Source organism: Athalia rosae, chromosome 2 (genome assembly GCF_917208135.1).
Source record: "Athalia rosae chromosome 2, iyAthRosa1.1, whole genome shotgun sequence".
Classification (NCBI taxonomy): Eukaryota; Metazoa; Arthropoda; class Insecta; order Hymenoptera; family Athaliidae; genus Athalia; species Athalia rosae.
The window spans coordinates 14,646,991-14,664,829 of NC_064027.1; the positions used below are offsets into that span (position 1 = coordinate 14,646,991).

The following is a 17,839-nucleotide window of genomic DNA, read 5'->3' on the forward strand; positions in this document are numbered from 1 at the left end:
CCAGAGTCGATAAACACCAAAGACTATAGTCTTTGAAGTTATTGATGCGATTATTCGAGATATCAGAATCGAAAAACATTGAAGTCTATGATCTTTGAAGTTATTGATGCGATTATTCGAGATCCCAAAGTCTAAAAAAATCGAATTTTATAATCTTTGACGTTATTGATGCAATTATTTGAGATCCCAAAGTCGGAAAACACCAGAAACTATAGTCTTTGACGTTATTGATGCGATAATTTGAGATCCCAGATTTGAAAAACACCAAATACTATAGTCTTTGACGTTCCTATGTGATTCTCTGAGATCCCAAAGTCGGAAAACAACGAAGACTATAGTCTTTGACGTTATTGATGCGATAATTTGAGATCCTAGAGTCGACGAACACCAGGAACCATAGTCTTAGACGTTTTTAAGTGATTTTCCGAGATCCCAAAGTCGAAAAAAACCGAATTTTATAGTCTTTGACGTTATTGATGCAATCATTTGAGATCTCAAATTTGGAAAACACCAAATACTATAGTCTTCGACGTTCCCATGTGATTTTCTGAGATCCCAAAGTCGGAAAACACCGAAGACTATAGTCTTTGACGTTATTGATGCGATAATTTGAGATCCCAAATTCGAAAATCACCAAATACTATAGTCTTTGACGTTCCTATGTGATTCTCTGAGATCCCAAAGTCGGAAAACACCAAAGACTATAGCCTTCAACGTTATTGATGCGATTATTTGAGATTCCAGAGTCAAAAAACACCGAAATCTATAGTCTTTGACGTTCCCATGTGATTCTCTGAGATCCCAAATCCGAGAAACACCGAAGACTATAGTCTTTGACGTTATTGATGCAATAATTTGAGATCCTTGATCTGAAAAACACCAAATACTGTAGTCTTCGACGTTCCTATGTGATTTTCTGAAATTCCAAAGTCAATAAACACCAAAGACTGTGGTCTTTGACGTTCTCAATATGATAATTCGAGATCCCAGAGTCAATAAACACCAAAGACTATAGTCTTTGAAGTAATTGATGCGATTATTCGAGACCTCAGAATCGAAAAACATTGAAGTCTATGGTCTTTGAAGTTATTGATGCGATTATTTGAGATCCCGAAGTCGAGAAAAACCGAATTTTATAGTCTTTGACGTTATTGATGCAATTATTTGAGATTCCAAAGTCGGAAAACACCAGGAACTATAGTCTTTGACGTTATTGATGCGATAATTTGAGATCCCAGATTCGAAAAACACCAAATACTATAGTCTTTGACGTTCCTATGTGATTCTCTGAGATCCCAAAGTCGAAAAACACCAAATTCTATAGTCTTCGACGTTCCCATGTGATTTTCTGAGATCCCAGAGTCGAAAAACACCGAACATTATAGTCTTTGACGTTTTTGATGCGACTATTTGAGATCCCAGAGTCGACAAACACCAAATTCTATAGTCTTTGACGTTCCCATGTGATTCTCTGAGATCCCAAATTCGGAAAACACCGAAGACTCTAGTCTTTGACGTTATTGATGCGATAATTTGAGATCCCAAATTCGAAAAACACCAAATACTATAGTCTTTGACGTTCCTATGTGATTCTCTGAGATCTCAAAGTCGGGAAACACCGAAGACTATAGTCTTTGACGTTATTGATGCGATTATTTGAGATCCCAGAGTCGACAAACACCAGGAACCATAGTCTTTGACGTTTTTAAGTGATTTTCCGAGATCCCAAAGTCGAAAAAAACCGAATTTTATAGTCTTTGACGTTATTGATTCGATTATTTGAGATCTCAAATTCGGAAAACACCACATACTATAGTCTTTGACGTTCCTATGTGATTTTCTGAGATCCCAAAGTCGGAAAAAACCGAAAACTGTAGTCTTTGACATTTCTAATACGATTATTCGAAATTCCAAGGTCGAAAAACATCAAGGACTATGGTCTTTGACGTTCTTCATATGATTATCCGAGATCCCAGAGTCGAAAAACAACGAAGACTATAGTCTTTGACGTTCTTAATATGATTATCCGAAATCCCAGAGTCAATAAACACCAAAGACTATAGTCTTTGACGTTCTTAATATGATTATCCGAAATCCCATAGTCGAAAAACAGCGAAGACTATGGTCTTTGAAGTTATTGATGCGATTTTCCGAGATCCCGAAGTCAAAAAACACCAAATTCTATAGTCTTCGACGTTCCCATGTGATTTTCTGAGATCCCAGAGTCGAAAAACACCGAACATTATAGTCTTTGACGTTTTTGATGCGATTATTTGAGATCCCATAGTCGACAAACACCAAATTCTATAGTCTTTGACGTTCCCATGTGATTCTCTGAGATCCCAAATTCGGAAAACACCGAAGACTATAGTCTTTGACGTTATTAATGCGATAATTTGAGATCCCAAATTCGAAAAACACCAAATACTATAGTCTTTGACGTTCCTATGTGATTCTCTGAGATCTCAAAGTCGAAAAACACCAAAGACTATAGTCTTTGACGTTATTGATGCGATTATTTGAGATCCCAGAGTCGACAAACACCAGGAACCATAGTCTTTGACGTTTTTAAGTGATTTTCCGAGATCCCAAAGTCGAAAAAAACCGAATTTTATAGTCTTTGACGTTATTGATTCAATTATTTGAGATCTCAAATTCGAAAAACACCACATACTATAGTCTTTGACGTTCCTATGTGATTTTATGAGATCCCAAAGTCGGAAAAAACCGAAAACTGTAGTCTTTGACATTTCTAATACGATTATTCGAAATTCCAAGGTCGAGAAACATCAAGGACTATGGTCTTTGACGTTCTTAATATGATTATCCGAGATCCCAGAGTCGAAAAACAACGAAGACTATGGTCTTTGAAGTTATTGATGCGATTATTCGAAATCCCGAAGTCAAAAAACACCAAATTCTTCAGTCTCCGACGTTCCCATGTGATTTTCTGAGATCCCAAAGTCGGAAAACAACAAACATTATAGTCTTTGACGTTTTTGATGCGATTATTTGAGATCCCAGAGTCGACAAACACCAAATTCTATAGTCTTTGACGTTCCCATGTGATTCTCTGAGATCCTAAATCCGAAAAACACCGAAGACTATAGTCTTTGACTTTATTGATGCGATAATTTGAGATCCTGAATTCAAAAAACACCAAATACTATAGCCTTCGACGTTCCTATGTGATTTTCTGAGATCCCAAAGTCGGAAAAAACCGAAAACTTTAGTCTTTGACATTTCTAATACGATTATTCGAAATCCCAAGCTCGAAAAACATCAAGGACTATGGTCTTTGACGTTCTTAATATGATTATCCGAGATCCCAGAGTCGGAAAACAACGAAGACTATGGTCTTTGAAGTTATTGATGCGATTATTCGAAATCCCGAAGTCAAAAAACACCAAATTTTATAGTCTTCGACGTTCCCATGTGATTTTCTGAGATCCCAAAGTCGGAAAACAACAAACATCTTAGTCTTTGACGTTTTTGATGCGATTATTTGAGATCCCAGAGTCGACAAACACCAAATTCTATAGTCTTTGACGTTCCTATGTGATTTTCTGAGATCCCAAAGTCGGAAAACACCGAAGACTATAGTCTTTGACGTTATTGATGCGATAATTTGAGATCCCAAATTCGAAAAACACCAAAATCTATAGTCTTTGACATTCCCATGTGATTCTCTGAAATCCCAAATCCGAAAAACACCGAAGACTATAGTCTTTGACGTTATTGATGCGATAATTTGAGATCCTAAATTCGAAAAACACCAAATACTATAGTCTTCGACGTTCTTAATATGATGATTCGAGATCCCAGAGTCAATAAACACCAAAGACTATAGTCTTTGAAGTTATTGATGCGATGATTCGAGATCTCAAAATCGAAAAACATTAAAGTCTATGGTCTTCAAAGTTGTTGATTCGATTATTCGAGATCCCAAAGTCGAAAAAAACCGAATTTCATAGTCTTTGACGTTATTGATGCAATTATTTGAGATCCCAAAGTCGCAAAACACCTGGAACTATAGTCTTCGACGTTATTGATGCGATAATTTGAGATCCCAAATTCGAAAAACACCAAATACTATAGTCTTTGACGTTTCTATTCGATTCTCTGAGATCCCAAAGTCGGAAAACACCAAAGACTATAGTCTTCGACGTTATTGATGCGATAATTCGAGATCCCAAATTCGAAAAACACCAAATACTATAGTCCTTGACGATCCTATGTGATTCTCTGAGATCTCAAGGTCGGGAAACACCAAAGACTATAGTCTTTGACGTTATTGATGCGATAATTTGAGATCCCAAATTCGAATAACATCAAATACTATAGTCTTGGACGTTCTTAATATGATAATTCGAGATCCCAGAGTCAATGAACACCAAAGACTATAGTCTTCGAAGTTATTGATGCGATGATTCGAGATCTCGAAATCGAAAAACATTGAAGTCTATGGTCTTTAAAGTTATTGATTCGATTATTCAAGATCCCAAAGCCGAAAAAAACCGAATTTTAGAGTCTTTGACGTTATTGATGCAATTATTTGAGATCCCAAAGCCGGAAAACACCTGGAACAATAGTCTTTGACGTTATTGATGCGATAATTTAAGATCCCAAATTCGAAAAACACCAAATACTATAGTCTTTGACGTTTCTATGTGATTCTCTGAAATCCCAAAGTCGAAAAACACCAAAGACTATAGTCTTTGACGTTATTGATGCGATAATTTGAGATCCCAAATTCGAAAAACACCAAATACTATAGTCTTTGACGTTCCTATGTGATTCTCTGAGATCCCAAAGTCGGAAAACACCAAAGACTATAGCCTTCAACGTTATTGATGCAATTATTTGAGATTCCAGAGTCAAAAAACACCAAAATCCATAGTTTTTGACGTTCCCATGTGATTCTCTGAGATCCCGAATCCGAAAAACTCCGAAGACTATAGTCTTTGACGTTATTGATGCGATAATTTGAGATCCTTAATTCGAAAAACACCAAATACTATAGTCTTCGACGTTCCTATGTGATTTTCTGAGATCCCAAAGTCAATAAACACCAAAGACTGTGGTCTTCGACGTTCTCAATATGATAATTCGAGATCCCAGAGTCGATAAACACCAAAGACTATAGTCTTTGAAGTTATTGATGCGATTATTCGAGATATCAGAATCGAAAAACATTGAAGTCTATGATCTTTGAAGTTATTGATGCGATTATTCGAGATCCCAAAGTCTAAAAAAATCGAATTTTATAATCTTTGACGTTATTGATGCAATTATTTGAGATCCCAAAGTCGGAAAACACCAGAAACTATAGTCTTTGACGTTATTGATGCGATAATTTGAGATCCCAGATTTGAAAAACACCAAATACTATAGTCTTTGACGTTCCTATGTGATTCTCTGAGATCCCAAAGTCGGAAAACAACGAAGACTATAGTCTTTGACGTTATTGATGCGATAATTTGAGATCCTAGAGTCGACGAACACCAGGAACCATAGTCTTAGACGTTTTTAAGTGATTTTCCGAGATCCCAAAGTCGAAAAAAACCGAATTTTATAGTCTTTGACGTTATTGATGCAATCATTTGAGATCTCAAATTTGGAAAACACCAAATACTATAGTCTTCGACGTTCCCATGTGATTTTCTGAGATCCCAAAGTCGGAAAACACCGAAGACTATAGTCTTTGACGTTATTGATGCGATAATTTGAGATCCCAAATTCGAAAATCACCAAATACTATAGTCTTTGACGTTCCTATGTGATTCTCTGAGATCCCAAAGTCGGAAAACACCAAAGACTATAGCCTTCAACGTTATTGATGCGATTATTTGAGATTCCAGAGTCAAAAAACACCGAAATCTATAGTCTTTGACGTTCCCATGTGATTCTCTGAGATCCCAAATCCGAGAAACACCGAAGACTATAGTCTTTGACGTTATTGATGCAATAATTTGAGATCCTTAATCTGAAAAACACCAAATACTATAGTCTTCGACGTTCCTATGTGATTTTCTGAAATTCCAAAGTCAATAAACACCAAAGACTGTGGTCTTTGACGTTCTCAATATGATAATTCGAGATCCCAGAGTCAATAAACACCAAAGACTATAGTCTTTGAAGTAATTGATGCGATTATTCGAGACCTCAGAATCGAAAAACATTGAAGTCTATGGTCTTTGAAGTTATTGATGCGATTATTTGAGATCCCGAAGTCGAGAAAAACCGAATTTTATAGTCTTTGACGTTATTGATGCAATTATTTGAGATTCCAAAGTCGGAAAACACCAGGAACTATAGTCTTTGACGTTATTGATGCGATAATTTGAGATCCCAGATTCGAAAAACACCAAATACTATAGTCTTTGACGTTCCTATGTGATTCTCTGAGATCCCAAAGTCGAAAAACACCAAATTCTATAGTCTTCGACGTTCCCATGTGATTTTCTGAGATCCCAGAGTCGAAAAACACCGAACATTATAGTCTTTGACGTTTTTGATGCGACTATTTGAGATCCCAGAGTCGACAAACACCAAATTCTATAGTCTTTGACGTTCCCATGTGATTCTCTGAGATCCCAAATTCGGAAAACACCGAAGACTCTAGTCTTTGACGTTATTGATGCGATAATTTGAGATCCCAAATTCGAAAAACACCAAATACTATAGTCTTTGACGTTCCTATGTGATTCTCTGAGATCTCAAAGTCGGGAAACACCGAAGACTATAGTCTTTGACGTTATTGATGCGATTATTTGAGATCCCAGAGTCGACAAACACCAGGAACCATAGTCTTTGACGTTTTTAAGTGATTTTCCGAGATCCCAAAGTCGAAAAAAACCGAATTTTATAGTCTTTGACGTTATTGATTCGATTATTTGAGATCTCAAATTCGGAAAACACCACATACTATAGTCTTTGACGTTCCTATGTGATTTTCTGAGATCCCAAAGTCGGAAAAAACCGAAAACTGTAGTCTTTGACATTTCTAATACGATTATTCGAAATTCCAAGGTCGAAAAACATCAAGGACTATGGTCTTTGACGTTCTTCATATGATTATCCGAGATCCCAGAGTCGAAAAACAACGAAGACTATAGTCTTTGACGTTCTTAATATGATTATCCGAAATCCCAGAGTCAATAAACACCAAAGACTATAGTCTTTGACGTTCTTAATATGATTATCCGAAATCCCATAGTCGAAAAACAGCGAAGACTATGGTCTTTGAAGTTATTGATGCGATTTTCCGAGATCCCGAAGTCAAAAAACACCAAATTCTATAGTCTTCGACGTTCCCATGTGATTTTCTGAGATCCCAGAGTCGAAAAACACCGAACATTATAGTCTTTGACGTTTTTGATGCGATTATTTGAGATCCCATAGTCGACAAACACCAAATTCTATAGTCTTTGACGTTCCCATGTGATTCTCTGAGATCCCAAATTCGGAAAACACCGAAGACTATAGTCTTTGACGTTATTAATGCGATAATTTGAGATCCCAAATTCGAAAAACACCAAATACTATAGTCTTTGACGTTCCTATGTGATTCTCTGAGATCTCAAAGTCGAAAAACACCAAAGACTATAGTCTTTGACGTTATTGATGCGATTATTTGAGATCCCAGAGTCGACAAACACCAGGAACCATAGTCTTTGACGTTTTTAAGTGATTTTCCGAGATCCCAAAGTCGAAAAAAACCGAATTTTATAGTCTTTGACGTTATTGATTCAATTATTTGAGATCTCAAATTCGAAAAACACCACATACTATAGTCTTTGACGTTCCTATGTGATTTTATGAGATCCCAAAGTCGGAAAAAACCGAAAACTGTAGTCTTTGACATTTCTAATACGATTATTCGAAATTCCAAGGTCGAGAAACATCAAGGACTATGGTCTTTGACGTTCTTAATATGATTATCCGAGATCCCAGAGTCGAAAAACAACGAAGACTATGGTCTTTGAAGTTATTGATGCGATTATTCGAAATCCCGAAGTCAAAAAACACCAAATTCTTCAGTCTCCGACGTTCCCATGTGATTTTCTGAGATCCCAAAGTCGGAAAACAACAAACATTATAGTCTTTGACGTTTTTGATGCGATTATTTGAGATCCCAGAGTCGACAAACACCAAATTCTATAGTCTTTGACGTTCCCATGTGATTCTCTGAGATCCTAAATCCGAAAAACACCGAAGACTATAGTCTTTGACTTTATTGATGCGATAATTTGAGATCCTGAATTCAAAAAACACCAAATACTATAGCCTTCGACGTTCCTATGTGATTTTCTGAGATCCCAAAGTCGGAAAAAACCGAAAACTTTAGTCTTTGACATTTCTAATACGATTATTCGAAATCCCAAGCTCGAAAAACATCAAGGACTATGGTCTTTGACGTTCTTAATATGATTATCCGAGATCCCAGAGTCGGAAAACAACGAAGACTATGGTCTTTGAAGTTATTGATGCGATTATTCGAAATCCCGAAGTCAAAAAACACCAAATTTTATAGTCTTCGACGTTCCCATGTGATTTTCTGAGATCCCAAAGTCGGAAAACAACAAACATCTTAGTCTTTGACGTTTTTGATGCGATTATTTGAGATCCCAGAGTCGACAAACACCAAATTCTATAGTCTTTGACGTTCCTATGTGATTTTCTGAGATCCCAAAGTCGGAAAACACCGAAGACTATAGTCTTTGACGTTATTGATGCGATAATTTGAGATCCCAAATTCGAAAAACACCAAAATCTATAGTCTTTGACATTCCCATGTGATTCTCTGAAATCCCAAATCCGAAAAACACCGAAGACTATAGTCTTTGACGTTATTGATGCGATGATTTGAGATCCTAAATTCGAAAAACACCAAATACTATAGTCTTCGACGTTCTTAATATGATGATTCGAGATCCCAGAGTCAATAAACACCAAAGACTATAGTCTTTGAAGTTATTGATGCGATGATTCGAGATCTCAAAATCGAAAAACATTAAAGTCTATGGTCTTCAAAGTTGTTGATTCGATTATTCGAGATCCCAAAGTCGAAAAAAACCGAATTTCATAGTCTTTGACGTTATTGATGCAATTATTTGAGATCCCAAAGTCGCAAAACACCTGGAACTATAGTCTTCGACGTTATTGATGCGATAATTTGAGATCCCAAATTCGAAAAACACCAAATACTATAGTCTTTGACGTTTCTATTCGATTCTCTGAGATCCCAAAGTCGGAAAACACCAAAGACTATAGTCTTCGACGTTATTGATGCGATAATTCGAGATCCCAAATTCGAAAAACACCAAATACTATAGTCCTTGACGATCCTATGTGATTCTCTGAGATCTCAAGGTCGGGAAACACCAAAGACTATAGTCTTTGACGTTATTGATGCGATAATTTGAGATCCCAAATTCGAATAACATCAAATACTATAGTCTTGGACGTTCTTAATATGATAATTCGAGATCCCAGAGTCAATGAACACCAAAGACTATAGTCTTCGAAGTTATTGATGCGATGATTCGAGATCTCGAAATCGAAAAACATTGAAGTCTATGGTCTTTAAAGTTATTGATTCGATTATTCAAGATCCCAAAGCCGAAAAAAAACCGAATTTTAGAGTCTTTGACGTTATTGATGCAATTATTTGAGATCCCAAAGCCGGAAAACACCTGGAACAATAGTCTTTGACGTTATTGATGCGATAATTTAAGATCCCAAATTCGAAAAACACCAAATACTATAGTCTTTGACGTTTCTATGTGATTCTCTGAAATCCCAAAGTCGAAAAACACCAAAGACTATAGTCTTTGACGTTATTGATGCGATAATTTGAGATCCCAAATTCGAAAAACACCAAATACTATAGTCCTCGACAATCCTATGTGATTCTCTGAGATCTCAAGGTCGGGAAACACCAAAGACTATAGTCTTTGACGTTATTGATGCGATAATTGAGGATCCCAAATTCGAAAAACACCAAATACTATAGTCTTCGACGTTTCTATGTGATTCTCTGAAATCCCAAAGTCGGAAAACACCAAAGACTATAGCCTTCAACGTTATTGATGCGATGATTTGAGATTCCAGAGTCAAAAAACACCAAAATCTATAGTCTTTGACGTTCCCATGTGATTCTCTGAGATCCCAAATCCGAAAAACACCGAAGACTATAGTCTTTGACGTTATCAATGCGATAATTTGAGATCCCAAATTCGAAAAACACCGAAATACTATAGTCTTGGACGTTCTTAATATGATAATTCGAGATCCCAGAGTCAATAAACACCAAAGACTATAGTCTTCGACGTTATTGATGCGATAATTTGAGATCCCAAATTCGAAAAACACCGAATACCATAGTCTTTGACGTTCCTTTGTGATTTTCTGAGATCCCAAAGTCGGAAAAAACCGGAACTGTAGTCTTTGACATTTCTAATACGATTATTAAAAATCCCAAGGTCGAAAAACATCAAGGACTATGGTCTTTGACGTTCTTGATATGATTATCCGAGATCCCAGAGTCGGAAGACAACGAAGACTATGGTCTTTGAAGTTATTGATGCGATTATTCGAGATCCCGAAATCAAAAAACACCAAATTCTATTATAAATCTTCGACGTTCCTATGTGATTTTCTGAGATCCCAAAGTCGAAAAACAACGAACATTATAGTCTTTGACGTTTTTGATGCGATTATTTGAGATCCCAGAGTCGACAAACACCAAATTCTATAGTCTTTGACGTTCCCATGTGATTTTCTGAGATCCCAAAGTCGAAAAACACCGAAGACTATAGTCTTTGACGTTATTGATGCGATAATTTGAGATCCTAAATTCGAAAAACACCGAAAACTATAGTCTTTGACGTTCCTATGTGATTTTCTGAGATCCCAAAGTCGGAAAAAACCGAAAACTGTAGTCTTTGACATTTCTAATACGATTATTCGTAATCCCAAGGTCGAAAAACATCAAGGACTATGGTCTTTGACGTTCTTGATATGATTATCCGAAATCCCAGAGTCGGAAGACAACGAAGACTATGGTCTTTGAAGTTATTGATCCGATTATTCGAGATCCCGAAGTCAAAAAACACCAAATACTATAGTCTTTGACGTTCCTATGTGATTCTCTGAGATCCCAAAGTCGGAAAACACCAAAGACTATAGCCTTCAACGTTATTGATGCGATTATTTGAGATTCCAGAGTCAAAACACACCAAAATCTATAGTCTTTGACGTTCCTATGTGATTCTCTGAGATCCCAAATCCGAAAAACACCGAAGACTATAGTCTTTGACTTTATTGATGCGATAATTCAAGATCCCGAATCCGAAAAACACCGAATACTATAGTCTTTGACGTTCCTATGTGATTTTCTGAGATCCCAAAGTCGAAAAAAACTGGAAACTGTAGTCTTTGACGTTTCTATTACGATTATTCGGAATCCCAAGGTCAAAAAACATCGAGGACTATAGTCTTTGACGTTCTTAATATGATTATCCGAAATCCCAGAGTCAATAAACACCAAAGACTATAGTCTTTGACGTTCTTAATATGATTATCCGAAATCCCATAGTCGGAAAACAACGAAGACTATGGTCTTTGAAGTTATTGATGCGATTTTCCGAGATCCCGGAGTCAAAAAACACCGAATTCTTTAGTCTTCGACGTTCCCATGTGATTTTCTGAGATCCCAGAGTCGAAAAACACCGAACATTATAGTCTCTGACGTTTTTGATGCGATTATTTGAGATCCCAGAGTCGACAAACACCAAATTCTATAGTCTTTGACGTTCCCATGTGATTCTCTGAGATCCTAAATTCGGAAAACACCGAAGACTATAGTCTTTGACGTTATTGATGCGATAATTTGAGATCCCAAATTCGAAAAACACCAAATACTATAGTCTTTGACGTTCCTATGTGATTCTCTGAGATCTCAAAGTCGGGAAACACCAAAGACTATAGTCTTTGACGTTATTGATGCGATTATTTGAGATCCCAGAGTCGACAAACACCAAATTCTATAGTCTCTGACGTTCCCATGTGATTTTCTGAGATCCCAAAGTCAATAAACACCAAAGACTGTGGTCTTTGACGTTCTCAATATGATAATTCGAGATCCCAGAGTCAATAAACACCAAAGACTATAGTCTTTGAAGTTATTGATGCGATTATTCGAGACCTCAAAATCGAAAAACATTGAAGTCTATGGTCTTTGAAGTTATTGTTGCGATTATTTGAGATCCCGAAGTCGGAAAAAACCGAATTTTATAGTCTTCGACGTTATTGATGCAATTATTTGAGATTCCAAAGTCGGAAAACACCAGGAACTATAGTCTTTGACGTTATTGATGCGATAATTTGAGATCCCAGATTCGAAAAACACCAAATACTATAGTCTTTGACGTTCCGATGTGATTCTCTGAGATCCCAAAGTCGAAAAACACCAAAGACTATAGTCTTTGACGTTATTGATGCGATAATTTGAGATCCCAAATTCGGAAAACACCGAATACTATAGTCTTTGACGTTCCTATGTGATTCTCTGAGATCTTAAAGTCGGGAAACACCAAAGACTATAGTCTTTGACGTTATTGATGCGATTATTTGAGATCCCAGAGTCGACAAACACCAGGAACCATAGTTTTTGACGTTTTTAAGTGATTTTCCGAGATCCCAAAGTCGGAAAAAACCGAATTTTATAGTCTATGACGTTATCGATGCAATTATTCGAGATCTCAAATTCGAAAAACACCAAATACTATAGTCTTTGACGTTCATTTGTGATTTTCTGAGATCCCAAAGTCGGAAAAAACCGAAAACTGTAGTCTTTGACATTTCTAATACGATTATTCGAAATCCCAAGGTCGAAAAACATCAAGGACTATGGTCTTTGACGTTCTTGATATGATTATCCGAGATCCCAAAGTCGGAAAACAACGAAGACTATGGTCTTTGAAGTTATTGATGCGATTATTCGAGATCCCGAAGTCAAAAAAATCCAAAAATCTATAGTCTTCGACGTTCCCATGTGATTTTCTGAGATCCCAAAGTCGGAAAACACCGAAGACTATAGTCTTTGACGTTATTGATGCGATAATTTGAGATCCCGAATTCGAAAAACACCAGATACTATAGTCTCCAACGTTCCTATGTGATTCTCTGAGATCCCAAAGTCGGAAAACACCGAAGACTATAGCCTTCAACGTTATTGATGCGATTATTTGAGATTCCAGAGTCAAAAAACACCAAAATCTATAGTCTTTGACGTTCTCATGTGATTCTTTGAGATTCTAAATCCGAAAAACACCGAAGACTATAGTCTTTGACGTTATTGATGCGATAATTCGAGATCCTAAATTCGAAAAACACCAAATACTATAGTCTTCGACGTTCTTAATATGATAATTCGAGATCCGAGAGTCAATAAACACCAAAGACTATAGTCTCTGAAGTTATTAATACGATGATTCGAGATCTCAAAATCGAAAAACACCAAATTCTATAGTCTCTGACGTTCTCATGTGATCTTCTGAGATCCCAAAGTTGGAAAACACTGAAGATTATGGTCTTTGACGTTATTGAAGCGATAATTCGAGATCCCGAATCCGAAAAACACCGAATACTATAGTCTTTGACGTTCCTATGTGATTTTCTGAGATCCCAAAGTCGAAAAAAACTGAAAACTGTAGTCTTTGACGTTTCTAATACGTTTATTCGGAATCCCAAGGTCAAAAAACATCGAGGACTATAGTCTTTGACGTTCTTAATATGATTATCCGAGATCCCAGAGTCGAAAAACAACGAAGACTATAGTCTTTGACGTTCTTAATATGATTATCCGAAATCCCAGAGTCAATAAACACCAAAGACTATAGTCTTTGACGTTCTTAATATGATCATCCGAAATCCCATAGTCGGAAAACAACGAAGACTATGGTCTTTGAAGTTATTGATGCGATTTTCCGAGATCCCGAAGTCAAAAAACACCAAATTCTATAGTCTTCGACGTTCCCATGTGATTTTCTGAGATCCCAGAGTCGAAAAACACCGAACATTATAGTCTTTGACGTTTTTGATGCGATTATTTGAGATCCCCGAGTCGACAAACACCAAATTCTATAGTCTTTGACGTTCCCATGTGATTCTCTGAGATCCCAAATTCGGAAAACACCGAAGACTATAGTCTTTGACGTTATTGATGCGATAATTTGAGATCCCAAATTCGAAAAACACCAAATACTATAGTCTTTGACGTTCCTATGTGATTCTCTGAGATCTCAAAGTCGGGAAACACCAAAGACTATAGTCTTTGACGTTATTGATGCGATTATTTGAGATCCCAGAGTCGACAAACACCAGGAACCATAGTCTTTGACGTTTTTAAGTGATTTTTCGAGATCCCAAAGTCGAAAAAAACCGAATTTCATAGTCTTTGACGTTATTGATTCAATTATTTGAGATCTCAAATTCGGAAAACACCAAATACTATAGTCGTTGACGTTCCTATGTGATTTTCTGAGATCCCAAAGTCGAAAAACAACGAACATTATAGTCTTTGACGTTTTTGATGCGATTATTTGAGATCCCAGAGTCGACAAACACCAAATTCTATAGTCTTTGACGTTCCCATGTGATTTTCTGAGATCCCAAAGTCGAAAAACACCGAAGACTATAGTCTTTGACGTTATTGATGCGATAATTTGAGATCCTAAATTCGAAAAACACCGAAAACTATAGTCTTTGACGTTCCTATGTGATTTTCTGAGATCCCAAAGTCGGAAAAAACCGAAAACTGTAGTCTTTGACATTTCTAATACGATTATTCGAAATTCCAAGGTCGAAAAACATCAAGGACTATGGTCTTTGACGTTCTTCATATGATTATCCGAGATCCCAGAGTCGAAAAACAACGAAGACTATAGTCTTTGACGTTCTTAATATGATTATCCGAAATCCCAGAGTCAATAAACACCAAAGACTATAGTCTTTTACGTTCTTAATATGATTATCCGAAATCCCATAGTCGAAAAACAACGAAGACTATGGTCTTTGAAGTTATTGATGCGATTTTCCGAGATCCCGAAGTCAAAAAACACCAAATTCTATAGTCTTCGACGTTCCCATGTGATTTTCTGAGATCCCAGAGTCGAAAAACACCGAACATTATAGTCTTTGACGTTTTTGATGCGATTATTTGAGATCCCAGAGTCGACAAACACCAAATTCTATAGTCTTTGACGTTCCCATGTGATTCTCTGAGATCCCAAATTCGGAAAACACCGAAGACCATAGTCTTTGACGTTATTGATGCGATAATTTGAGATCCCAAATTCGAAAAACACCAAATTCTATAGTCTCTGACGTTCCCATGTGATTTTCTGAGATCCTAAAGTCGGAAAACACCGAAGATTATAGTCTTTGACGTTATTGATGCGATAATTCGAGATCCCGAATCCGAAAAACACCAAATACTATAGCCTTTGACGTTCCTATGTGATTTTCTGAGATCCCAAAGTCGAAAAAAACTGGAAACTGTAGTCTTTGACGTTATTGATGCGATTTTCCGAGATCCCGAAGTCAAAAAACACAAAATTCTATAGTCTTTGACGTTCCCATGTGATTTTCTGAGATATCAAAGTCGGAAAACACCGAAGACTATAGTCTTTGACGTTATTGATGCGATAATTTGAGATCCCAAATTCGAAAAACACCAAATACTGTCATGTGTGCGCTAAAATATAATATATATATAATGTAGAGTAACGTAGGTGTAAGGAGACTATGTAATGATATTGTAAAAGTGCTCGTCAGTTCGTCGACGGCACGCTCACGGGAAAGACGTAAATAAAGATACACCTATATTAGTACATGTGTCTTTCAGTCCTTAACCCTGGAACCCAACTCACCCGTACATAACAGTTGGCGACGAGGACGGTTCAGGGATGGTATAATTGACAAAACCGTAATCGAAGAAAAAAAAAAAAAATTGTGTCTTCGGTCAAATTTTTAAAACGGAGTCGTTACAAGCGCCCGAGTTTTTCCAAGAATTCGTACACTGACTGACGTTGAATTTTCAACCGTGAGCCCGTGCGTCGTCGGAAAAACCGAGTTCTAAGCGAAATTTGAGGTTTTTCCTTACGTTATTTATGGCATTGAGCGCGAAACCAATACAAGTGGAAAAGCGCGAAGTTTTTTGTTGGTAAAATTACACGAGGACGTTACAAGAAAGCCGGAAGTGGAACGCCATTACATGTGTTCGGTTAATTTTCATTTATCGGCAGTGAGTTTTAAAAATTACAACGGTGAAAATTGCACGTGCAAAGAGATACGCAGTGGCCAAAGCGCGTGGTATACCTTTCTTACAAAATGGAACCGGAGTCAAAGGTTCTGGTTGAATTGTTCGATCCCGCCTCTATGCCATGGAAGCGATGGTTACAAAGGTTCGACGGTGCCATGACCATACATAAAATTACGGGTGAAGATAAAGTGCCTTATATTCTGCACCACTTGGGGGTTGCAAATTACGCCAAATTGTGCGATTTCTGCGATGATGTAGATCTCTACAAGCTAAAGTATACAGATTTGATCGCTTATTTGGCATCCTTGTTCGAAGATAAAGTCGTCGAGATTGCAGAAGCCTATAAATTCCACTGCAGGAAGCAAGGCCAAGGTGAATCCGTTAAAGATTATGTGACAGCACTCAAAAAGTTGTCACAGACATGTGGATTCGGGAGTTTTTTACAAACGGCGATTCGAAATCAGTTTGTTTACGGGTTAAATAACCCGGCGATTCGTCAACGTCTACTGGAAACGGAAACGCTGACCTTGGAAAAAGCGTTAAACGTCGCGTCGGCAATGGAATTGTCGAAAAAGGAAAACGAAGGCTTGAGTGGGTACGACGAGAGTATACAATTCGTTGCTACATCAGGAAGAAGAAGAGGTTCGCAGTTCAACGACCGAGATAAGTCTAGAAATTCAAATTTTAGAAGAGGCGGTAAGCAGTTTGGCGGTAAGAAGGGTAATGAAAGTTTTTGTTTTCGTTGCGGCTCCCCGGATCATATCGCAAATAAGTGTTCGTTGGACAAAAACGTAAAGTGCCGAGCATGTGGTGTCCTTGGACACATACAGAAAGTATGTTTCAAAACTAAATCGCCTCACGTTGGATTATTAGATTCCGAATATAATAACAAACAGTCGGGCTCGGAAAGCGACGAAAGTGAGCCGTTAAATGTTATCGAGGTGTTTGGTATCGAACACCCAGAAATGCGAGATAAAATTACGGTAAAGTTAAATGTAAACGGTCACGACGTTATGTTCGATCATGATACAGGCGCGGGATTTACGCTTATGAATGTTGATCAGGCAAAAGCGATTTTCAAACACGGAGTCATTTACGCGACAAAATTGACTGCTATTTCATACTGTCATACACCGATACAAGTTCAAGGTTTTATGATTGTTAAAGTAAAGTACAGAGATTCAATTTACAAATTAAACTTATATGTTACAAATTTAGTACGGCCCCCGTTGCTTGGCCGCGAATGGATGCGAATAATGCGGATGTTCCCGTTCGACGGTACAAATGAAGTGTGCAATAGCGTGATGGAAAAAGAGTCAAACATTGATAAAAAGACAGAGATTGAAAAGCTTTTTCAGAAATATCCAAATTTGCTTAAAGAGGACATGAGTCCTATTCATGAATTTAAAGCCACGTTGGTTTTGAAAGAAAATGCTACGCCGGTTTTTATAAAAGCAAGACGCGTTCCTTTTAGATTAATTCCCTTAGTCGAAACAGAGCTCGATAATT

General features: G+C 37.2%; 1 protein-coding gene across 1 annotated transcript; it reads left to right on the forward strand.

Moving 5' to 3' along the window:
- Positions 1–16,398: 16,398 nt before the first annotated feature.
- Positions 16,399–17,837, forward strand: LOC125499994. Its single transcript, XM_048650893.1, has 2 exons — positions 16,399–17,744; positions 17,819–17,837. Exons 1-2 carry the CDS (start codon positions 16,399–16,401, stop codon positions 17,835–17,837), a joined length of 1,365 nt encoding a protein of 454 aa, XP_048506850.1.
- Positions 17,838–17,839: the final 2 nt, after the last annotated feature.